The following is a 24771-nucleotide window of genomic DNA, read 5'->3' as shown; positions in this document are numbered from 1 at the left end:
TAACAATATGCCAGTCAATCTTAGCTACAATAACTAAATCTGTTTGTGTATGTGCTTGGTCAGGTTTTGAAGTTGAGAGGGGAGGTGCAGTACAGGAAAACTCTAATCACAAATAACGGCTCTCCAACTGGCGCTGGAAGTCCCGTTGGCATTGCAGTGGACCCAGCACGTGGGTAAGCACAATTTAACAAAGTCCTGGCACAGCCCCTCTTCCCCACAGCTACTGAGCTCTAACAGCCACCTCAGCGCCATCTGCTCTGCCTCTAGAGACAAGTTACTGAATATCACACTGCACTTTCAGACCCCAGCAACTTACAATAGTGTGATCAAAAACAATTCTTAACTATTGCTGTTCATTTCATTGTACTGCAACTCTTATTTTGCCACCATGACTACTGACTATGTTTAACTAATGACTGAGAAAGTTCTCTGACTCAAACAAAACCATTTTATAATCACAGTAAATGTGATTATTACTGTAAAAGCAAGGCTGAGTTCCTTTCAAGTTATGTTAGACAATAAACTTTGTATTTACTGTTTTTATTTGAAAATATATTATAAAACTATTCAAAGTGTATGAAGTTCCTTTATGATTAAAAAGGAAATATTTTTGTAAATTTGAATCTTTACATGCAGCAAACTATACTGGACAGACCAGGGAACAGAGAGTGGCATTCCTGCCAAGGTGGCATCTGCAGACATGGACGGGCTCAACCCTGTCACCCTGTTCACCAACAATCTCGATCACATTGAATTCCTCACCATCGACATCCGAGAGAACAAGCTGTACTGGGCTGTTACAAGCACTGGCATGGTGGGTTTTCACGCTCTGTTCATTCTCTATCGTTGTCACAAATGTTAAATTACATCACTATGTAGCTCTTGCGCTTCCATCTTGCCCCATCAGTCGCAATGTAAAATACATTACTCTTTGTGAAGTGCAGGAATGTCTCCACAGACACAAAAACAAAATACTCCTGTACTGAGAGGGGGAGAGCTGATCTAATTGTGAACTAATTTGTTAGTGGTTTAAATGTAGGAGACATTTATTTAATATTTAAAAGTTACGCACTACAGCTTTAATGTTGCTAATTGTACAAAATACAAATTCTGAATATGACTTCTTACCTTGCACTGAATCTCCACAGATTGAGCGTGGTGACCCAGATGGTAGTAACCGTATCACCATAGTAACAGGCCTGTCTCATCCCTGGGGTGTGGCTGTCTATGAAAACTACCTCTACTTCACTGACCGCAACTTTGAAGTCATAGAGCGAGTGGACAAGTCTACGGGAGCCAACAGGGTTGTGTTTCGAGACAACGTCTCTGGCCTCAGAGTCTTGAAAGTGCACCATAGAGAGAGTGAGTCATGCAGGGACACATAATTACTAGTAAGAACATATATTTCTCTGTCACTGTTGTACTCTGGCTTGTTTTGTCACACTGTTTCTCCTCAAACTCAGCTTCTGCAGGTACATCCAATGGCTGCACTGACAATGTTGGAGCATGTGAGCAGCTGTGCTTGCCTCGACCACAGAGTCTGTTTACGTGTGCATGCGCCACAGGTTTTAAACTCAGTGCGGACAACAGGACCTGCACTCCCTACCAGTCCTATATCGTGATTTCCACTCTGTCTGCAATCAAAGGCTTTAGTCTGGAAGGGTCAGACCACTCTGAGGCCATGGTGCCTGTGGCTGGGAGAGGTCAGTGACTTTCATACACCTTTTTCTAAGATACATATGCTAAAAATTTAAAAATGTTAAATAACCTGTGTTTGATGTAAAAACAATGGCATCTGACTTGGTTATCCTTTTTCAGGCCGTAATGCTTTACACATTGATGTACACATGGCTTCTGGTTTCATCTACTGGTGTGACTTCAGCAGCACTGTGGCGACTCAGAACGGGGTCAGACGGATCAAGCCAGATGGCTCAGGATTACGTAGCGTAGTGACATCTGGAATAGGACGCAACGGCATACGAGGCATTGCTGTGGACTGGGCTGCAGGTATGCTTGTTGTGTCAGCTGACATATTTTATCCATGTGAGGCCTTTTCACAAGATTTATTTGAACTGGGGATCTGCTGCACCAGACATTAGCTTTGACATTTGTCCCATGTAGGTCTCTTCTTTAAATAAAGCTGTCAAATCTGTTATTTTTACATTTACTATTTTAAGTGTATATTCTCAATTTATTCAGTTTATACTGTTTTTTTCCTCAATTGCTCATATTGAGTTTCCTTATTTCTGAATGGTGTCTGATAAACACGTATGTAGACTCACAGAACCAGAAATCTAAAAGAGAGATATATGAACTTATGGTGTGCCACACAGGCCACAGGAGAGAATATTTTATTTGCTAATTAAGAGACATTTGCTGACAAATCCAACTGTTTCATTTATTTCACTGTAGCTGGAGGCATAAAAGAATTGATGCCACTTTTAACATTCAGCCTTCTGGAATCTGTCCTCAGGTAATTTGTACTTCACCAATGCATTCCTGACCGAGACATACGTGGAGGTGCTCCACCTGAATACCACTTTCCGCAGGGTGCTCTTGAAGACCCAGGTGGACATGCCACGCCACATTGTTGTGGATCCTAGAAACAGATACTTGTTCTGGGCTGATTATGGCCAGAACCCCAAAATTGAGCGAGCCCTCTTGGACGGAACCAACCGCACAATTTTAGTGTCATCAGGCATTATCACTCCACGAGGTCTTGCTCTGGACAGGCAAACTGGCTATGTATACTGGGTGGATGACTCCCTGGATATGATTGCTCGAGTCAACCCTCAGGGAGGGGAGACGGAGATAGTCAGGTATGGTAGCCGCTATCCAACTCCTTACGGGATCACAGTATTTGAGAGTAGCATCATTTGGGTGGACAGAAACCTGAAGAAGGTGTTTCAAGCAAGCAAAGAGCCCAGTAACACGGAGCAGCCTGCTGTCATTAGAGACAACATCAACATGCTAAGAGACATTACCATCTTCGACCAACATTCCCAGCCAACCTCTGATCAGGAGCTTAACTATAACCCCTGCGTTGAAAACAATGGAGGCTGTGCCCACTTGTGCTTTGCCATGCCAGGTTCTGGCAACAAGAAATGTAGCTGCGCTTTTGGGGATCTTGCAGCAGATAATGAGAGCTGTGTGGTGTCAAAGGACGATTATCTCATCTACACAACAGAGAGCACAGTGCGCAGCCTACGTCTCGACCCTGAGGACCATGCGTTGCCCTTCCCTGTGGTCAATGTGCCACGAACCTCTGTGGCACTGGATTTTGACCTCACAGACAGGAGGGTCTACTTCACACTGAGCTCAGGTGCTGGAGCAAGCAAGATCAGCTACATCAGCCTGTCCTCTCCCAACTCTGCCCCTGTAGTGGTGGCTTCAGGTATATTTTGCACTCTTTTGTTAGGCTTTGTATGTATGAAGAGAACAATATCAGAGATATTACTTATGATATTGTGCCTTTTTGTTTTATGACAGATCTTGGGGCTCCTGATGGTATCGCATATGACTGGATTAACAGAAGAATTTACTATAGTGACTATGTTAATCAAAGCATTAGCTCCATGTCTGTGGACGGCTCTCAGAGGACTATAATTGCCCATGTGTCAAGGCCCAGGGCAATCATGTTAGATCCTTGTAGGGGGTAAGTCTTCCACTAACTTCACGCTGTTCGTTCATTAGATTAAACTGGGATTTAGAAATACGTTTTTCTGTGTTGGAATGATGTGCAACATTGAGCTCCTATGGCTCCCAGGTCAAGTCAGTAACCTTTGTTGCCTGTCATATCCCATTACTTTCTCTCGTTCTGGTTCTTTGTCTCTGTAAAAAATATTTTTAAAAGATGAAATGGATGTTTTCCTGTCCCACAGATTCATGTATTGGACAGACTGGGGAACCCATGCAAAGATTGAGCGTGCCACCTTGGGTGGTAACTTCAGAACAGAGGTTGTAAACAGTAGTCTTGTGTGGCCCAATGGACTGGCCCTTGACTATGAAGAAGAACGGCTGTACTGGGCAGATGCCAGCTTGTAAGATACTAAAAACACTGCTGTAACATGTACTTAGGTTTATCTATAGTGTCTCATTCTGCTATTATCATTATTTTTCTTTGCCATTAGACAGAAGATTGAACGATCCTCTCTCACTGGCTCTAATCGGGAGGTAATTGTCAGCACTGCCATCTACCCGTTTGCTATGACCATGTTTGGCCAGTTTATCTATTGGACTGACTGGAACACACGCAGCATCTATCGGGCCAATAAACACGATGGTTCTGATCAGAGGGTCATGATTCAGAGCCTTCCATCTCGGCCCATGGACATCCATGTGGTATCCAGCAGGAAGCAGCAGCAGTGTGACAGCCCCTGCCAGCAATTTAATGGAGGCTGCAGCCACATCTGTACACCAGGTACATGCAGTGTGTCATTGTCACATCAACATGTTATTTATTTATTTAATTCTGTAAAAACTCCATAACTCAACTCAACAATTTTATCTCGTTAGGACCCAACGGAGCTGAGTGTAGGTGTCCATCAGAGGGTCGCTGGTACCTGGCCGACAAGAAGCACTGCATCCCTGATAACGGGACTCGGTGCCAGCCAGGCCAGTTTACCTGCATGAATGGACGGTGTATTCGTGCCCAGTGGAAATGTGACAATGACAACGACTGTGGAGATGGCAGTGACGAGTTAGAGAGAGTCTGTGGTAGGGTGTTCTCCAAACACAATGAGTTTGAATTCACAGACTTAATTCTACATGTATAAGCTGATTTTTTACAGTTCTCAAAGATTAATCCTTTTTTCCCCCCTAATGAATGATTCAGAACTTTACTTCATTTTTACTTTACTTCTATATCTTCCACTAATACATATTTCCTTTTGTTTTTGTGATAACAATTTTTCTCTTAGGACCTAAATCTGACTTCAACCTTGTTGGTGTGTATGCTTGCACTTTTAACATGCTCCCTCTACCTATGTAATAACAAATCAACACTAATATTTGAACCAATATGCTTGTATCTTTGCATGCAGTCCCACGATTGCTGTCATCTTTTGTTGCACTGTCAGGTAAAATGATTGCCTGCTGCTTGTGTGTGTACCACCCCTCTTTCTCCTGATCTTGCTCTTGAGTGTTTTGATTACTGACTTGTCCATGTTTCTCATCTGGTAGCCTTCCACACCTGTGAGCCCACAGTGTTTACTTGTGGCAATGGACGATGTGTGCCCTACCACTACCGCTGTGACCACTATGACGACTGTGGAGACAACAGCGACGAGGCTGGTTGTCTGTTTCAACCATGTGACCCCAACACAGAGTTCACCTGCAACAATGGCCGCTGTATTGCGAAGGACTATGTTTGCAATGGCATCAACAACTGCTATGACAATGGTACCTCTGATGAACAAAATTGCCGTGAGTATCCTATGTCTGCCACATAAATAAAATAGATAGATTTTGATCAGATTGAAGAAGTTATGGCTTGCAGTAAAAATACAATGAATTTTCTTGATGTGACAGCGGAGAGAACCTGCCAACCAGAACACACGAAATGTCAGTCTACCAACATCTGCATACCACGTTCATACCTGTGTGACGGAGACAACGACTGTGGGGATATGAGTGACGAGAGCCCGACACACTGTGGTGAGTTCAGCTCTGGCTCATAGGAAGAGCATTTTAATCTGCGTTTGAAAAGCGTTTTAATCTGACACATCACAGCAGATGAACTTAATGTTGAATTACTGACAAGATCTTAAAACACCCTGCTGTGTTTTGATTTCACACTAAGGTTTTCGACACTTAAAGAAAATAGATAAAGCAAACAAATACAGAGGCAGAGGTAGTAATTATCATACAGTCCCTCACTATCAAAGAGTAGAGGAAGAGGTCAGAGTTTGTGTTGCAGCGTATGCCTCCTAGTGCTCCTGGTGATCTTATGCCCAATCCTGCTCTACACAGCTACATCCACATGTTCCCAGAGTGAGTTCCGCTGCTCCAGTGGCCGCTGCATCCCCGCCCACTGGTACTGTGATGGAGGGGCCGACTGCGCTGACGGCTCTGATGAGCCCCTCTCCTGCAGTGAGTGTCACACAACTCACTCACCCCCAAAATGGGCCTGCTGGCTTTGTGTGCCTGCCCCTGCCCCATCAGCTGCTCGGTTATTGTGTGTTTGAGTCTGTCTGCCAGTCTTCATCTATGTGCTGGTGTGAGAAAGTGCTGTGAGTGATGCAGTGGAGAGTGTGAGTCACTGGTGTATTTCTTTGTTGATGGTGTGGTCAGTCAGGCCTCCCATTGTGTGCGGCATTCCTCCATGGTGACGCCCCTCAGTGTCCTCTGGCAAACACCACCTCCCCCTCCTTTTGTCCACCAGGGGTTACAGAGCCTCACTTTGGCTTTTGTTTAGACAGCTCACCATGCTTGGGAACATGGGGCTGCCATGACTGTTTTGAAAGCCAGTGTTGTTTTGTCCCTTCCTTATTAGTTGGAAAGTAGTAGGGGAAGTACCCAAGATAATTAGTACTTGCAAAAAAAGTTCTAACACAAGATTGTTATGTATATGTTGTGATATAAATCAATACAGATTGGCATATGTTATACTGTCTTGGTCTTCAGTTTACTGTTTGTCTCTGCAGCCACACTGGTCAGAACCTGCAACACAGATCAGTTCCGCTGTGATGATGGCAGGTGTATTGCCTCATCCTGGATCTGTGATGGGGACAACGACTGTGGAGACATGAGTGATGAAGATCAGAGACATAATTGTGGTATGCATCCTTTAATATAATATCGCTAATGTTTTCTGTCTCCTCCCCTCTAATTGTACATGTTTATTCCACATTTTCCCAATTCTTCATCTCCTCTCATCACTGACCACCACCCTCATGTTTACTACTACTCCACTTTCCCCCCCTCATACTTCCTAATGCTGTTGTTATTCAAGACTCTGATGGATTAGAATACACACCACTAGTGTTTAGAGTGTTAAGGGGGACACTCTGGTAGTCAGTGCCCAGCACCTTAAGAAGGTCTCCAGTCCAAGGAGCTGACATTCCTGATTTCTCCTGCCTCACTCGTTACTTTGTGCGTGTCTCTTTTCTCTGGCTTCCTGGCTCAGGAAGGATCAAGACTCTTATGTCTCACTAGCGTGTGCTCTGACAATAAGATGCCTGAAGCTAAAGTTTTCAGCACCGCTTGAGCCCCTGTAGGAGACAAACAATGTGAATCAATTGCATTAGACGGATAAAGAATTTGAGGTCATGCCTGCATGTTATGAAATGCAGCTTGGAATGTTTGGCTTTCCAATAACCCAGATTGACATTTGGTCATGATGGTCAATATTAAACTTCTGGTAAATTTCCATCCCTGACTCTTTCTTTCTTTCCAGCCAATCGCACATGTTCAAGTGCAGAGTTTACCTGTGTGAACAATCAGCCACCTCAGCGGAAATGTATCCCACGTGACTGGTTGTGTGATGGAGATGCAGACTGTGCAGATGCATTAGATGAGCATCAAAATTGCTCACGCAGATCCTGTGGCGTAAATGAGTTCACCTGTAGTAATGGCCTCTGCATCCGGAGCTCCTACAGGTTAAAGAAAAACTCATAAATTAAAATATTTCACATCTGTCAACAAGTGTGTGGAAATATTTACATAATTTTTGGTTGTGACTCTTTTGAATCAGGTGTGATCGTCGTAATGACTGTGGGGACAGCAGTGATGAGCTGGGCTGCACCTACCAGCCCTGTCTACAACACCAGTTCACCTGCCAGAATGGCCGCTGCGTGTCCCACGACTTTGTCTGCGATGGAGACAATGACTGCGGTGATGAGTCTGATGAGCAGGAGAACATGTGCCACACACCAGCACCGACCTGCCCCCCTGGAGAGTTCAGATGTGACAATGAACACTGTATTCCCCTGAGCCAGGTTTGCGACAGGAACGATGACTGCTCCGACAACAGCGACGAGAAGGGATGTGGTGAGTATAAAGATGATTTCAGAGTAGTTTTGAAATTGTGTATCAAAAATGTACTTTTAACCTTTTGGTGGTTTGTCTGCCGGAGGGTTTTGTTAAGTAGCTTTCACTCAAAGAAACTTTTCAAGTGTTGCAAGTAGTATGAGTAAAGAAAAGACAAATTGTCATCCCAAAATAGCGTTTAGGGTTAGGGGCTAGGGGTTAGGGGCTAGAGCATATTCAATGCAGCAGATATTGCGTAATAAATGACTGGGGAGATTTAATTTCCTGTATACTGTAGATACAACATACAGCATATTTTACGGCACAGACTGAGCAGCTAATATGTTGAGTTGAACAATAATGAGCTTTAATTAAAAGAATATACTTTAGAAAATGTTAAAACAAGAAAACAACCCCATCAAATGAGTAACTAAATCAATACAATAATACAATACCACTTGTTGACTTGCAGATTGTCCTCCATGAGCATATTGGTCTGAAAATGTCTTTTCTCTGCTGATGTGTTGAATAAATGCATTGCTCTTATCTTATAAGGTATCAACGAATGCACAGATCCATCGATCCATCACTGTGATCACAATTGCACCGACACACCCACCAGCTTCATCTGCACATGTCGTCCGGGCTACCACCTCATGTCTGACAGCAAATCATGTGATGATGTTAACGAGTGTGTGGAGACACCGAGCATGTGCAGCCAGGTCTGTGAGAACACTGTTGGCTCCTATGTGTGCAAGTGCGCCCCGGGATTCCTGCGAGAGCCCGATGGCCGCAGCTGCCGTCAGAACAGCAACATCTCACCCTACCTCATCTTCAGCAACCGCTATTATCTAAGGAACCTGTCAACAGACGGGCAGGCCTACTCTCTGATCCTGCAGGGCCTGACCAGTGTGGTGGCCCTGGACTTTGATCGTGTCGACAAACGTCTCTATTGGATTGATGTGAGCCGGAGGGTGATAGAGAGGATGTTCTACAATGGCAGTAACAGAGAGGTGGTGGTGAATGGAGTTCTACATGGGGAAGGCCTTGCGGTCGACTGGATAGCAAGGAAAATTTACTGGGTGGATAGCATGCTGGATTGTCTCAAAGTGTCTGAACTGGATGGACAATTTGTGAAGAAACTGGCTGAGCACTGTGTAGATGCCAATAATACCTACTGCTTTGAAAACCCCAGAGCCATTGTGTTGCATCCAAAATATGGGTGAGTAAGAATGAAATCTCAGACTGTGGCTTGAATTATACTTTGGTGGCTGATGTCAGTGACTGGGCCTGCTATAATTGCCAATATGGAGCTGGTGCAATGTCTTTTTGTTTGTTTTGTTTTGCCAGTTTCCACTGATCAGCATCTCATTTAGTTCCTTGGTTCATCTCCTAGATTTACTGTCAGACCTGAGGCTGAGAGACTAATGCTATAATGATAGCTGTCTAAACATAAAGCTATTAAACATGTATTTCAATAATAGTTTAGCTTTAATGTGTAATTTTACAGGTTTCTAAATAGAGATTCATTTAAATAACATTTCCATGTAAATCGAAGCACAGACACTTATCATTCATCTAATATTGGATCTGCATTCCTCTTATTTGATTGACAAGTCTCTTCCCCTTTTTGCTATTTTTACTTTTCTTGCTGATTTGTTGGTCACTGACTTAAAAATGTTTTACACTAGCCATATTACAGTATTTACAGTTTTTATCAATAATTAATAACCAATTACATATTCATCTGCTGTGATATTACTTAAGAATCTGTTGAAAAGAGTTGCCATTTCTTTGTTGCTTGTCTATTTATCTTTACATATATTGTATAGTATAAATCATGTGATCTACAGTGATTTTCTTGGATTGTTTTAGATATGTATTCTGGACAGACTGGGGAGACAAAGCCTTTATTGGCCGTGTTGGAATGGATGGAGTCAACAAAGTAGCCATCATTACTACCAAGATAGAGTGGCCCAATGGGATCACCATTGACTACACTAATGACAAGCTCTACTGGTCTGATGCTCATCTCAATTACATTGAGTAAGTGCATTTGTCAGGAAGTAGCCTCAGTCATTCAGCCTGCAGTGCGGCGACACCTGTAACCCTCTGACCTTTTGTTTCTCAGGTTCTCAGACTTGGATGGTAAACACAGACACACAGTGTATGATGGAAATTTGCCTCACCCATTCGCCTTGACTGTGTTTGAGGACAGTGTATACTGGACTGACTGGAACACACGCACAGTGGAGAGAGGGAACAAATATGACGGCTCAGATCGTCAGGCCCTGGTCAACACCACACACAGGCCGTTTGACATCCATGTGTGTCATCCTTACAGACAGCCCATCTGTGAGTTCAAAACCTAAGAATCTTTTTGCCATAAGATTTTTTTGTTACCTCATCATATCCTTAAGTTTAATTTCCACCTTAAGAAGGTGTAAGTACAGGTATTTACTAATAAGTGAACAATACCTGGCCTGTATTTGCCCAGCTGTGCTGAACTGAGATTTTTTTTCGTCTGACTGTGGTTCTCCCCCCTTACAGCAAACAATCCCTGTGCAGTGAACAATGGTGGCTGCTCTCACCTGTGCCTGATCAGTCATGGGGGGCGAGAACCCACCTGCGAGTGCCCTGATCATTTCCTGACTGTCCAAATAGGAGGCCTGACCCGATGCCTTCCCATGTGCACCAGCACTCAGTATAGATGTGCCAACAATGAACGGTTTGTTTTCATCATCTTATCTTTTTATCTCTTTTTAAACTGCCCAGGAAAAAAATCAAACTTTTGTTGAAATATTGGCATTTAATTTCATCTTTCAAAACTAACAAGCTTTTTGATATTGTTAGAAGACAACAATCTGAAAACAGAAGCTGTTAACTTGTTATGTTAATGAGGTGTTTTCTCTCTTTACAATGGGAAAACTGCGCCACCTGCTGTTTGCGTCACAAAATGTGAACTGGCATGTATTATTCTGGCATGTATTATATTCAGTTATATTATCATACTTGTGAATGTAGTAATGATTTATTACTAACAACTCAGACTGAATTTAATCTTAAGGCCAATATTCATGATTCTGAACACTATACAGAAAAGCTGTTGTGAAAGGGAGTCTGTTAAGAGATTATGTAAATACCTTATCCATGTAAACATGCTCTGTTTTATATATATGTAAATCACATTTTTTACATAATCTAATCTTTTTTATTATTCAAACCTTTGCTCCAATAGTTGTATCCCCATCTGGTGGAAATGTGATGGTCAGAGGGACTGCAGAGATGGATCAGACGAGCCATCCACCTGCCCGACTCGCCACTGCAGACTGGGACAGTTTCAGTGTAACGACGGAAACTGCACTAGTCCACACTTCCTTTGCAACAGCAACCAGGACTGTCATGATGGCTCGGATGAAGACCCCATCCTGTGTGGTAGGTTGTGTGTTTTCACCTGTCTCTTTCTAATGGCTATTTACTGAAATATTCCCGAGTTTTTCCCCTTTCTGGTTTTCCTGGTTTTCCTATGATGTAATCATAGGAATCTGGTTTTCCTATGATGTAATCTTTTTATATCATCCCTCTAGCTACACACCAGTGTGAAAGTCACCAGTGGCAATGTGCAAACAAGCGATGTATCCCTGAGTCGTGGCAGTGTGATGGTGAGGACGATTGTGGTGACCATTCTGACGAAGACCCTGCACACTGCTCTACCAGGACCTGCCGTCCCGGACAGTTCAAGTGCCGCAATGGACGCTGTATCCCCCAGAGCTGGAAATGTGATGTCGATGATGACTGTGGTGACAACTCTGATGAACCGTTAGAGGAGTGCAGTAAGTAATGCACTTGCCCACTTAAGATTTTGACAATTCTTTGTTCTCTTCAACTGTCTACTTTACAATATTGGAATTTTCTCAACAGTGGGACCGGCATATCGCTGTGACAATGACACAGAGTTTGATTGCAAGACCAACTACCGATGTGTGCCCCTGTGGTCTGTTTGCAACGGTCACAATGACTGTAGAGACAACAGTGATGAGCAGGAATGTGGTGAGTTCTTCAGACAGACCTGGGTTCTTGCTGTCATTGTGGTAGTTTTATTTATCATTCCTAGTTAAAATTCCTATTAGTTAAAATTTTAAAACTTTTCAGGTTGATTTAGTCACATTTGGTGTTCTGGAGAAGGATTCTGAAGACGATTAAAAAAGCTGCACCAGCATGTATTCGAGGAGTGAGTGAAGCACAATTAGGCCTCTCCTCTGCCTCCTGTGCAGCATATCACACTGAGGTAGTGGGAGATGCTGATGGAGAGGGTCTCACCACTCATCCTCCCCCTCTCTTTGCCACTCCCAGAGAGCACCACAGATTTATGAGCTGTCCAGTGGTATGGGTCTACATATGTGTGTATGTGTACGTGTTATTGCTCTGTCCTTGCGTGGGGGCAGGGTTCACACAAGCCTCTTTGTAATTTGCTAGAATCCAAACATACTCACTGCGGCCCTCCCATCTCTTATCAGAGGCTCTCACTCCATTAGTGCCATGCCCGTGCAGAAGGAGAGATCCGTGCTAATCTTCCTATAAGAATGTAGCAGATGGGCCAGGTGGAGGCTAGGAGGGCAGGACTAGTTAGCTTTACGCTATCTTTGACCCCCAGCACCGTGTGGTAGAGACGGCTCAGAACAGCTCTCCTCCACTCCTCTCCCTTCTGTGCTTCTCATCTCCTGCCTTCTTATCCTCTACAGACACATACTGGCATGGAGAGAGGTCACCCATCTGTCTTAGGCATGTTGCTCTCCTCCCACCAGGACTATATCAGTTTAATTGAAAAAGAGACCTTCGTAAACATCTCCATCCATATCATGAAATTGTTGCTCATATTGGCTAATTTTATCTACATCTCTCCTCATCTCTGACTGCTGGTTAGAGTGACTGGGTTTTCAGTGGGTCATATACAGTATGTTTACTCATTAATTGTTGATGTAAGAAAACATTAAATGACTGTAATGCACTAGTACTGCATACTACCAATAGGTAAAATTCTCAAATCTCAATGTCTGTATTTATATAGTGCTTAATGACCCCTCAAAGCTACTTTTTACAAGGCAGTCCTTGCCATTCACACAGCACATTTTTCCCTATCATGCATCTTCCATATCCATTCACATGTACAATTTGTAGAATAGTGGATCCGGGAATTGACCCACCATCTTTAGAATGTACTTCCAGAAAAATAATGCAAAAGATACATGCTTAGTCACTTTCACTTAAGTAAAAGTTTAATTTTGGTGATTTCTTTTATTGATGTCATTGTTTTTATTATTTTACTTTGTTTGGTCTTCATGAACAGAAATGGTGTACCATTACTGCGTATATATGTTAGCATCTATACCATCAAATAGCTAGCAATGTTTTTTGAGATCCGTTTTCAGTCATACTCCAACCTGTTTGCAGCTGCCTTGCTTGACTAGCTCAATGTTGCCGTTGTCTCCGCCTGTCTTGATATAAAAGAAATCACTTCCTGTGTGCAACATGAGAATGTCATCGGTGACATGAGATATGAAGTGGAGCTGAAAGCCTTAATCAGCATGTGAATTATATATATATTCAAATAGATATTGTATTTGTTTATATTTAAGTTACACTCTCTAATTTTAATACTGGAGACAATTGTGCTTTGTAAGTGTATTAGGCTTTAGGATTTATAAAAAGCCTTTGGAGAAAACCTTCTTAGACACTCTTAGGCAAACTAAAGTTCACTAAGCCTTTGTTTAGATTATTATAATGGTGTGTGAGAGCAGCTTCATTCATGTTTCTGCTCATTTCCCAGATGAACTGACCTGTGATCCAAACGGAGACTTTACCTGTGACAACCACCACTGCATCCCACAGAGATGGAGGTGCGACGGGGACGATGACTGCGGGGACAACTCTGATGAACGCAGCTGCAGTGAGTGCCGTGTATCAACACTAGTGAAGTAACATCATTTAGAGGGTTTTTTTGTGTTCAGAACAGGGAATACGTTGTTTTGACAGGAGTCTCTTTCATGTGGGTTTATTACGGGATTTCTGCTCAGTTTCAAAAATGTCCAAATAAAAAGGGAGTGCTGATGACAAAGAATAGACTTTATCAGACACCGGGAAGGTTTTGTAAGAGCCTCAACACTTCTGCCGACAGCAGAGGGCTGAGAGAGGTGGTCTTATCAGCTGCTATAGAAACAGCCTGTCTTCAATGTCAGAAAGAGAGTGAGGGAGTCTGCCACCTCTTGCCCCTGAGAATTTAAACATGTCTGAGAACATACCCATTTATACAGATGATGCGTCTCGCCTTGTTGCTGTGCCGATGATTCCTGGAGTGTTTATCTGTTCTGAACTCATGAGATCACTGTGGAGTAACAGCTGCTCATGCTGCTTGGGTTTGTGTGGGCGGGTTTTTATGACATAATGATAATTGATTGATTGATCATTTTGTTTTTAGAAGTTTGACAAAAATATAACGAGACTTCATGGACATTGATGAAGTCTGCTTTTGCCCGATTCTACTTTGATTTTTCTGTTTCTATGTGTTTTCCCTCAGCTCCACGTGTGTGCACAGAGAGCGAGTTTCGTTGTGATAATTTGCGCTGCATTCCCGACCGTTGGGTCTGTGACCATGACAACGACTGTGAAGACAACTCGGATGAAAGAGACTGCGGTAAGTGGAGGTTCTTTGTTTTGGCTCGGGATCTGGCTGTTTGTCAGAAACAGAGTGCGGCACAAAACAAAGGAACAACAACAACAACAACAGTTTTGAAGGATAGCACAGACAGACAGGACCACCAAAGAGTCATTTATTCTAATAGTTTATTCACTCTAGTACAGCTGGAGGTTTTCCTCCATGTAGCGATGGTAGAGTGCATACAAATCATATGTGTGAAGAATATATGACTTTTCCAAAGGTTTTTTTTGTTCAATATGCAAAATGTGTCAAAATCATAATTACCAAAAAAACATTTTCAGAGAACCGTATATGCTTTTATCTGAGGATGAATGAGGCTTGGTTTTGTGTTGCAGAGTTGCGGACTTGTCATCCTGGCTATTTCCAATGTGGGAGTGGACACTGTATTGCCGAAAGATTCAAATGTGATGGCAATGCAGACTGTCTGGACTATACGGATGAGATGTCATGTTGTGAGTGTTCAGCATCTAATGATTTTCCTTGTGCAGTCCAACTGCTCCCGCAAAAAATGTTGCATAATTGAACACATACGATTGTTTTGTTTTTTTGAATCCTCATGTGATGCTGGTTTCATGTCAGTGGAGGACTGGGTTGATTTTCAGGTGTTTAAGTTACAGATAAAGTTTGACCAAATGGCTCTGACTTTCAGCGCCCCGTTTTCCCAACGGCACATACTGCCCCCCATTCTTGTTTGAGTGCAAGAACCACGTGTGTGTCCAGCCTCAGTGGAAATGTGATGGAGACAATGACTGTGGAGACAATTCAGATGAGGAGCTGCATCTCTGTTGTAAGTCAACATGACCACTCACAAGTTCATTCATTCATTCATTCATTCATTCATTCATTCATTGTCTTCTACTTTATCTCCTGTGGGTTGTGGGGGAAAAAGGTACATCAAAGATAGTTGAATTTTTTGAATATATGTTTTCTGTTCTTAATGATTGGCCTTTGTATGTGTTTGTTGTATCTATTGATGTGGGTGAGTGTGTCTGTGTGTGGGGCACACTTTAATTTTTTTTATGTGGGCCACTTGTGTGACATTTTATGTGTATGAAAAGTGCTGTCCAAATTAAGTTGAATTGATTTATGGGTTAGTGTGCTGCATGGGTTACTTGAGACTTGCTGTCCCTGTTTGTTTGCAGTGGACATCCAGTGTGAGACTCCCTTCCGTTTCCGCTGTGACAACAACCGTTGCATCTACAGCCACGAGCTCTGTAACTCTGTTGACGACTGTGGAGACAGCTCTGATGAAAGACAGGAAAACTGTAAGTGTGATGCTTTTTTTTTGTATTTTCATGTATATCTGTAGTTCATACGGTTCTGTACGGCGATCTTGAGTGTCTTGAAAGGCGCTCATAAATAAAAAATTATCATTGTTTTTGTAGCTACCATATCAATTAACATTTACAGCATATTAAATAGTAATTGCTCCTTTTTGAATATGATTTTTCTCTGTGTGTAGGCCAAAGTCCCACACATGGTCCCTGTACAGATGATGAGTACAAATGCAGTAATGGACAATGCGTCCCTCTACAATATGCCTGTGATGATTATGATGACTGTGGAGACCATTCAGATGAGCTTGGCTGCCGTAAGTGGTATTGAAAAAGGACTTTATGAACGACCGAAAACCAAATAGTAAAAATGTTTACTTTTATTTTTATATAGTCATTGGGTTTACTTAAAATTCTGGCAAATCATAATAGTTTTTTTCATTTCAGTTTGACACTGAATTGTGCCTTTTTTTACTGTGTCACTAGAATCTGTACTTATTTCAAATTTTATTTTATTAATGTTAATGTTTTAGCTAAAGGGGTTTCATGTTAAATAAAAAATATCATGCACCAGATTCAGTCAGTGCTGCTCTACAATATATGATCATTTACCTATTTTGGCACAACTTACAATATTGTCACAGTTCATTGTGTCCTTTTTTTGTCACCCTGTTGCATTCAGACCATGGCAGTGGGCACACGTGCAGTGACAACGTCTGTGAACACAACTGTACAGACCTGCCAGAAGGAGCGTTCCTCTGCTCCTGCAGACCGGGCTTCAAGCCCAGAATGACAGAAAAGCACACATGTGAAGGTAAACGGCACATCACTAAATTGATCCATTGAAACACTGACACTTCAGTATTTTTCTTCATTCGGTTGATGTTTCTTTCTTTCTTTTGTTCTTTTGGAAAAAGATGTGAATGAGTGTGAAGTGTATGGGACGTGTCCTCAAGAGTGCAAGAACACAAAGGGCAGCTACGAGTGCTTTTGTGCTGAAGGCTTTCACTCATTTGGAGAAATGCACGGGACAGAGTGTGCTTCCCAGGGTAAGCGCTTTGCTTTCATTCAAAATGATGTTCAAATGCCAAACCCTGAATTACTTACAGACTTAACCACGCCTCCATTTTTGAGCAGGAAACCCCCCAGTGCTGCTCTTGCCGGACAACATTCGCATCCGTCGATTCAACATGTCGTCTGAGGAGTATTCAGACTATGTGGACAACACTGAACACATACGGGCTGTGGACTACCTGTGGGACCCAGAGGGACAAAGCCTCAGTAAGATTACAACTGCTGAAAAACTTAGTGTTGTGTGGTCTCACTGAATATAAAAATAACAATAACTCATGATAACTTGTATCTCATGTTGTGCTGTAGGTATTGTGTACTGGACAGTCCTGGGTCGAGGATCTCAGTTTGGCTCTATCAAACGTGCCTATATGACCACGTTCAACGATCACGGTAACAACCCAGTGAAAGAGGTGGACCTCAACCTGAGATACATCGCTAATCCTGACGGCATTGCTGTGGACTGGGTTGGCGGGTAATTCACCAGCATTTTGACTTCACTTTTCTAAAGGTTGATCAAAGTTTCCATGCAGCTGCTCATTATTACCCTTTATCACCCTGTAAAGGCACATTTACTGGACAGATTCTGGGACCAATCGAATTGAAGTGGCCAAACTGGATGGGCGATACAGGAAATGGTTGATCCATACTGACCTTGATCAGCCAGCCGCTATTGTTGTCAACCCATCACTTGGGTAAGTGATCACTTTATTTTAAAAAATATTTTGTTTGCATGCATACTTATGCATGCAATTTGTCAACATATATATGTGATAAATAAATAATCCTTGAATATAGTGCTGAGCAAGTCATTAGTTTGTAATTAAAATCATCATTTGAATTAGAGCATGACTGATATAGTTTTTTTTTATGGCTGCTGACAATAACCAATAATAGATTTTTTTCCCCCTCAGTCTGATAAAATATAACTGTTTATACAATACAACAATTGCTTAACTTCAGTAACCAGTTATTGAACAGCACTGATGATCTGTTTCTCCTACATTCTACTACATACTACTACTACATTTCATGTGAGCACTGCAGTGCAATTGTATACAGTATTTTCAATAACAATGATGTATAAACTGAATATTAAATACATAAAACCGGTCATCAGAAATTCAAAAAAACCAAAACATTCAGATCAAAGAAATGCAGTTTTAGTGACTTTTTAACAACATTTATCTGTTTCTGTTTCTGAGAACAAAATGTGTACTTTCTAATAAATGGCTGTTAAATAAATAATAATCAGCCCATTAATCAGTCTACCTTTAATTTGAATAAATAAGTAAATTGCAAAGGCTGCTATTTAGGATAGTAATAGGATAAAAATATTATTTAGGATAATAATTACTGCCTAGTAATAGTAGTATTAGGCAGTGAATCTGTTCAAGGGTTTATACTTGAGTGTCTAACCCTAACCCTGAATATACAAATGCATGCCACACGTAAAAGAGTAGAGCAAATCAAATTGTATTCAGATAATTTTCCAAAATCATTAAACTCTGTTTATCTATGCAGCATCAGGGGGATTTATGTCTTTTTTTTGTGTGTGTCAGAATGATGTACTGGACAGACTGGGGCAGGAACCCCAGGATAGAGTCTGCGTGGATGGACGGACAGAAGAGAGCTGTGCTAGTGAATGAAGAGGACCTGGGCTGGCCTACTGGTCTGGCTCTGGACTATGTGAATGGAAACAGGGTCTTCTGGTGTGACTCCAAAGAAAACATCATTGAGTCCATGAAGCCTGATGGCACAGACAGGAAGATCGTCATATCAGGAGGTGAGAGCACTGTGTGAGCTACAGTGTTTCTGTTCAAATCACAGTTGAATTGTGTTGAATTGCACTAACTAAACTAAAATCATGTGGTGATTGTCGTCTTAGAATAAGCCATTTATTGCTTTATAGAGGCCACCACTCAGAGAGTGGATGGGTGGGAGAGAGGAGAGACTGTTAAATTGAATAAAGTCTCAGTCAGTGCGTTTACATGCATATTAAAAGTCAGCTTTTATTCAGACTAAGACAATAATTCAGCTTATAGAGAGATACAGCGCCACCTACAGAGGTACACTCAGACTCTGCAAGTTGACCTGTCTTAGTCGGGCTATGGCCTTAGCTTGATTAAACTATGCCTGTAAATGCACTGAGTGTGATGTATTTTCTCTGTACCAGACATCGGACATCCCTACAGCCTTGATGTATTTGAAGGGCATGTGTACTGGACGACAAAAGACAAAGGTGAAGTGTGGAAGACGAATAAGTTTGGGAAAGGAAATAAAGTGAAGGTCCTGACCATCAACCCCTGGCTGACTCAAGTCCGCATTTACCAGGAGCACCGATATAACCACTCAGGTCAGAACACCTTCATGTAGAATTTGTTTGGGAAAACAGGTCCAGACCGATGAAAATGTGTTTGTATTGCATTGTATTTATATTTTATTCCATATTATTGTTTCTACTAAGTGTGAACTCAATATTACAGAAAAGAAGACGATGTATGTTTTGAAAAGTACTGTCATTTTTATTTAAACCAGATTTGTACTGGAAAGAGTGATATTATAAGTTTCAGACAAACAACATAAAGTAAATGAAACTGTTGGGAAAGACATAAAATAATGAATTCATGTGTTCAATGTTATTCCATGCTCTGTTCTCCACAGTGCCAAACCCGTGTAAGAATGTGTGCAGTCACCTCTGTCTCATCCGCCCCGGTGGCTACACCTGCGCCTGCCCACAAGGCTCCTCTCATGCGGAGTTTGACTCCAATGAATGTGACGCAGGTAAACAACAACAATGATAACAACAGCCTGCCTGCATGTGCTGTCTTAGGTCCTGTGTGGCATCATCATTTTGCTTTCATCAGTAAAACCGTTCTCCATTATGTGCTTGGCTGCTCCTGTGTTGCTGTTGTGAGTTTGTGGTGTGATATTGTTTTTTTTGTTTGTTTGTTTGTTTGTTTTCCTGTGTTTTTTTCCTGGCATTTACAGCCATTGAGGCACCTGTTCCAATGCCCCCTGCATGTAGATGCATGAATGGTGCAACGTGCTACACTGATGAAGGTGGTCTGCCCAAATGCAAGTGAGTGTAGATGCAGGTGCCTTTTATTCCAGGAAAAGATTATCCATCAGTCATAACACTCATGTCTGTTATATTTCATACTCAGACACAGTTGTGTGCCTAGTTATCCTGGTGTTAAAAATTTGTTTTGGATAATATCGTTTAGATGTCCATACGGTTATGTGGGCAGCTACTGTGAGATGGGGAAGTCACGCGCCGCTCCAGCAGGAACAGGTACTTTGCTTCTCCAATCATCTATTTCAGTCATTACCACCATTTTTTGAGGAAAGGTTTGTGTGTATACACTGGTCAAGCAGGGGCAAATGGGGGCAAGAATTTAGCAGTAGAATTTACTACTGACACATGTTTTCAGTCATACTCCGACTCTCGCTTTACTAGCTCAACGTTGCTGTTGCCTCCATCTGTCTTCACGTAAAATAAATTGAGAGCCATGATATTCTGGTGCTGCTAAAGAAGAAGATCAGGGCCTCATCTAACGAATGGCTGCACATGGAAACATAACGGCTTAGAAATAGTCTGGATTAGCCCATAAAATATTCACCAAGTCAAATCACATTTTTGCTGAAAATCCTCCTCTGTTTGTGTGTGAGTAGCTGTGGCTGTTTTACTGGCCGTTATTGTCATCCTGATCACTGGAGCACTGGCTGTCGGAGTTTTCCTCAACTACAAGCGGACAGGATCCTTCATTCCCTCCATGCCCAAATTACCCAGGTATCTCACCTCACTGCCCTTTTTGTTGAGTCATTTTGACCTGGTGCATGTTTTTATGTTTAAGGTCCAAACTGTGTTTTTGTTTTTTGTTTTTTTTTTGTGCAGCCTCAGCAGCCTGGTGATGTCCTCTGACACTGGGAACGGGGTGACGTTTCGCTCGGGTGATAATGTGGATCTCGGACCATCACACATTGGAGTGTCATTCATTGACACGGCGATGCAGATGGTGAGTTTTCCAAGTGTTATTTTGAGCAGTTAATATTAAGTCCCTGAGGTGTTCTATCAGCATTTTTAACCAACAAACAAGTGCTTTGTTCCTGTGAGAACTGCTCGTTTCAGCACAATTAAGAAGGTTAATAAATGAGCAGTTCTTGTTGAGGTCTAATATTCACCGTCAAAGACAACTTATCAGTGTATTTATCCCATAGGAGGATAACTTTGCTGTGGGAGCTGGGAGGCAGCCGATCACATTTGAGAATCCATTATACGCCACCGCACCCGGACTATCTGGTGATCCTGCTGTCATTCATGCCACACAGGTACTCATGAATGAACTGATGAATTTGTTATTTGTTCATACCATATAAAAAAGACTGTCTAAATATGCAATACGCTCAAAATAAATCGCCCCACCAAACCAGAAAACAGAACACAAACAACAAAAACCAAACAAATTTGTTTTCTAATTTGTAGTATTCTTTATTGTAATCAACTTTATGATCGTTATAGTATTAGAGTCCTTTATACAATCATCATACTTTTGCATGTATTGTTGCAAAAATCAAGTATCAGGTCTGGATCAGGATCCTGCAGAATAATAACAGAGGGAGAGAGGGAGAGACCAAGGACAGGCGGGAAAATTACCAACTTGAGGAGAGAAAGACCATGGTTAGTGCCATGTAAGAATTTCATATTCATACAAAGAGTGTGAGGAAAGTGAGCGCTGAGTGCACCACAGGAGTTCCCCAAAGTCGTCTAGGCCTATAGCAGCATAACTAAGGGATAGTTCAGGTTCCTCTGGGCCACCCCTATTTAAAAGCTTTATCAAAAAGGAAGGATTAAAGCCTAACTTTACATTCCTTAAAATGTAAAAAGAGTGAATAATTAGACTGTTAATAAAAAATATTAACAACTTGTTGACCTTGATGTAAACTACCACAGCTTAAACGATTCAGCAAAAATATTACTGCGGTAGTTTTTTAGGAAAAAAAAGTACTAACCCTAACCCTTAGTTTGTGAAATTTGGAAATATGTCACAGTTCAACATTTGTTTGGCTCGTTTTTTGGAAACAAAATTAAAATAAAAACGGTCTATTTTGTGACTTCTGCACAACTATTGCTACTCCCTTTAAAAAAAAATAAAGCCTAAGAAGACAAAAAAAGTCATTTTGTAAAGCCTGAAGATTTGACCTATAAACACACACACCCCAGGATGTCCATATAAGGAGTGCGGATCTTTGCCACGACTACGATGTTGACAATATGTTGTCATGGCAACAGACAGATATGATTGTGTTTTTAAACAGGTGACTGTTAATGTCAGCGGCGAACAGCTGCAGAACAACTTTGTGAACCCAGTATATCGTGGAGATCAGAGCGTGGGCATCATAAACACGTCCTCAGTCAGCGACAAACCTGCTCAAGTGAGAATCTCTTGTGTTTAGCTGTGTAAACAACATTATTTAGGGTGTGAAGCCACTTCATCGCCTGTGATTATTTGCAGGAGTCAAAGTGGAGCTTGTGGAAAAGGAAATTAATGCCAAGCACCACATTTGCGAACCCTTCATACTCAGAGGTGAGGATGTGCGTGCTAATCGCCTTACAACATAATATTAAAAGTTATATTTTTATTGTGTGTGCTATCTGCATTGGTTGACAGATGAAGGATGAAAAGCCTGTGGGCAATAGCGGGGACTCCTCTGCCCCCGAGCCTTCTCCGTTTGCGGCCGTGACCAAACCTCAGAGGAGGGATCGTCCCAGCACCTTTTCACCAACAGAGGACACGTTCAAAGACACGGCCAACCTCGTTAAAGAGGACAGCGACGTATAACCCCTTTCACACCGATGGGAATCGAGAAATGAAACACACTTTGCACAGAATTTATTTTTTTATGCAGTCTGTGTACAAAACTCAAATTGTTTTAGAGAAGAGAAATACATTTCTACAGAATGAAGAGAAAAAAAAAAGTCTCGTGACTATATGCCTTCTGACATTTCTAATGCCAATTCTTGTGTTAATGTACAATATGTATATCTTTGCACTGAGGCTGCTGATAGACGTGTTAATAAAGATGTTGTATATTTGTAAATTTAAACGGTAAGATTTTTGCCAGAAAAGAATATCTTGGAAATAAATCCCATAAATAGATCAATATAAACGCGTAATTAAAAAGACGAGCAGCGTTTTGAATGTACAGTGCTCATCTTTGCCGCTGAACGAAACTGAAGATGTATCTGCTTCATGTTTATATACCTCATTTCAGGGCTGGAAAATTAAAGCAAGTTGAAAAAAACAAGAAAATACATGTGCATAACAAACATACTGTACGTAATCGCTACCTACATTCCCTGACCTTGTGACTTTGAATCAATACAATCATAATTTTTCAGTAATGATGGTTGGGATTATGGCCAAAATAGTTTGGGACATTACTTGGACATGCCCACGTCTGTTGCATGGATGTTAATTTATGTGGTTGATTATCTTGACAGGCAACCTGGATGGAGTTGTAGAGTTATTTTATACACATGGTTAATAATTTCTTTTACAGAATGATGTCTCCCTTTTTTTTTTGTGTGTGTGTCTTAATGAGGACAAATTAACTGATAATTGAGAAACGCCCACGTGGTTTAAATACTGCTGCTGAGACATGAATGAATAAATTTCTATTCTCCTATTTTGTGACACAAGCTGGGCTGTTGTTGTTTTCGTACCTTACTGTTATTGTCTCTTCACTCGTTTGTACTGACAGTTGGCGGAAGAGCATGAGCCCCACCTACTGGAGACCACAGGCATCACTAACAAATAAACGAACAATTAAAACTTCAAAACACACTGCAAATATATGACGGTGTCATAACAACACGTTTACAAGTGGTCCCAGGGCCGCCCTTATGCATTTTGGTGCCCTAGGTGAGATTGGGATTTGGTTCCCCCCCACTCTCACTCAACTCACACACACACACACACACACACACACACAAACACCCATTTAAGTAACTCCTTTCCCATGAAATTGTGAAATATGTATATGTCAGACAGCCCTGCTGACCACAATGAGGCTAACACATTAATAAACAAGTCATGAAACACAAAAAAAAAAAGTGGTAAAATAAACAAAATATGGATAATTTAAATCTGGCACCTCTGGACTACCATACACTATCTTGTATGTCTTTTCTGTGTTAACTATTATATTATATAATTATAAAACATTATTTATATGTATTTTTTTGCTTTTGTGGTTATCAGGCGCCTCCTCCAGTAGATGGCGCCCTATGCCTAGAGCCGGCTCTGAGTGGTACTATTATAATATACACAGTTAAATTTAGAACATGAACATGAATTAGTGAATAAATAGAAGGAAATGGACATATTATGTTGTGTAACATAATTAAAAGCTGCCACACGGACTCACTGCTGGCAGTACGGCAGCTCAAGTTTACATGTCAGCCCAACAAACTACTTTGCCACCTCTCCTCCGTCCCCCATTTTTCCTTTCACCCCAACCGGCTGTGGCAGGTTTGAGTCTCTGCCAGAGATTTCTTCCTGCTAAAAGGGAGGGTTCCCCCCCCACAAATGCCAAGTGCTTGCTCATTGTGTGAACTATTGTTTTTTTGTTTTTCTCCTCTCTCTAGCCAGGTCTCCATGTGCAGTTTAACTGCTGGGGCCTCCTCATTACATGTGTCTCCACCACCAAGCAGAGATGACACTAAGGCTGGAGTTGAAC

General features: G+C 41.7%; 1 protein-coding gene across 3 annotated transcripts in view; it reads left to right on the top strand.

The window, feature by feature from the left end:
- The window catches only part of lrp2a (low density lipoprotein receptor-related protein 2a), a 45032-nt gene extending 21314 nt beyond the window's left edge, over positions 1-23718 (top strand). For 2 of the 3 annotated variants that reach the window (XM_058616434.1, XM_058616435.1), the window contains 45 exons: positions 64-173; positions 637-814; positions 1149-1362; positions 1464-1703; positions 1819-2007; positions 2474-3394; positions 3490-3655; positions 3882-4040; positions 4131-4420; positions 4516-4716; positions 5182-5424; positions 5530-5655; positions 5971-6090; positions 6645-6776; positions 7397-7598; positions 7694-7989; positions 8524-9190; positions 9844-10014; positions 10100-10323; positions 10519-10696; positions 11207-11403; positions 11556-11801; positions 11890-12018; positions 13796-13915; positions 14543-14659; positions 15019-15135; positions 15333-15470; positions 15826-15948; positions 16146-16274; positions 16640-16771; positions 16875-17006; positions 17095-17238; positions 17338-17503; positions 17595-17723; positions 18591-18814; positions 19205-19384; positions 19693-19812; positions 20020-20110; positions 20256-20323; positions 20704-20821; positions 20927-21047; positions 21250-21360; positions 22348-22464; positions 22545-22616; positions 22701-23718. In XM_058616434.1, the coding sequence (XP_058472417.1) occupies positions 64-173; positions 637-814; positions 1149-1362; positions 1464-1703; positions 1819-2007; positions 2474-3394; positions 3490-3655; positions 3882-4040; positions 4131-4420; positions 4516-4716; positions 5182-5424; positions 5530-5655; positions 5971-6090; positions 6645-6776; positions 7397-7598; positions 7694-7989; positions 8524-9190; positions 9844-10014; positions 10100-10323; positions 10519-10696; positions 11207-11403; positions 11556-11801; positions 11890-12018; positions 13796-13915; positions 14543-14659; positions 15019-15135; positions 15333-15470; positions 15826-15948; positions 16146-16274; positions 16640-16771; positions 16875-17006; positions 17095-17238; positions 17338-17503; positions 17595-17723; positions 18591-18814; positions 19205-19384; positions 19693-19812; positions 20020-20110; positions 20256-20323; positions 20704-20821; positions 20927-21047; positions 21250-21360; positions 22348-22464; positions 22545-22616; positions 22701-22871 (8439 nt within the window). In that variant the 3' untranslated portion in view covers positions 22872-23718. Of the gene's footprint in view, positions 1-63; positions 174-636; positions 815-1148; positions 1363-1463; positions 1704-1818; positions 2008-2473; positions 3395-3489; positions 3656-3881; positions 4041-4130; positions 4421-4515; positions 4717-4919; positions 4947-5042; positions 5079-5181; positions 5425-5529; positions 5656-5970; positions 6091-6644; positions 6777-7396; positions 7599-7693; positions 7990-8523; positions 9191-9843; positions 10015-10099; positions 10324-10518; positions 10697-11206; positions 11404-11555; positions 11802-11889; positions 12019-13795; positions 13916-14542; positions 14660-15018; positions 15136-15332; positions 15471-15825; positions 15949-16145; positions 16275-16639; positions 16772-16874; positions 17007-17094; positions 17239-17337; positions 17504-17594; positions 17724-18590; positions 18815-19204; positions 19385-19692; positions 19813-20019; positions 20111-20255; positions 20324-20703; positions 20822-20926; positions 21048-21249; positions 21361-22347; positions 22465-22544; positions 22617-22700 lie in introns of all 3 variants that reach the window. The other variant, XM_058616433.1, reaches the window with a different exon arrangement.
- Positions 23719-24771: the final 1053 nt, after the last annotated feature.

Source organism: Solea solea, chromosome 2 (assembly GCF_958295425.1).
Source record: "Solea solea chromosome 2, fSolSol10.1, whole genome shotgun sequence".
NCBI classification, from domain to species: domain Eukaryota; kingdom Metazoa; phylum Chordata; class Actinopteri; order Pleuronectiformes; family Soleidae; genus Solea; species Solea solea.
The sequence above is the reverse complement of the archived record's forward strand: the minus strand, read 5'-3'. Positions and strand labels throughout refer to the sequence as shown.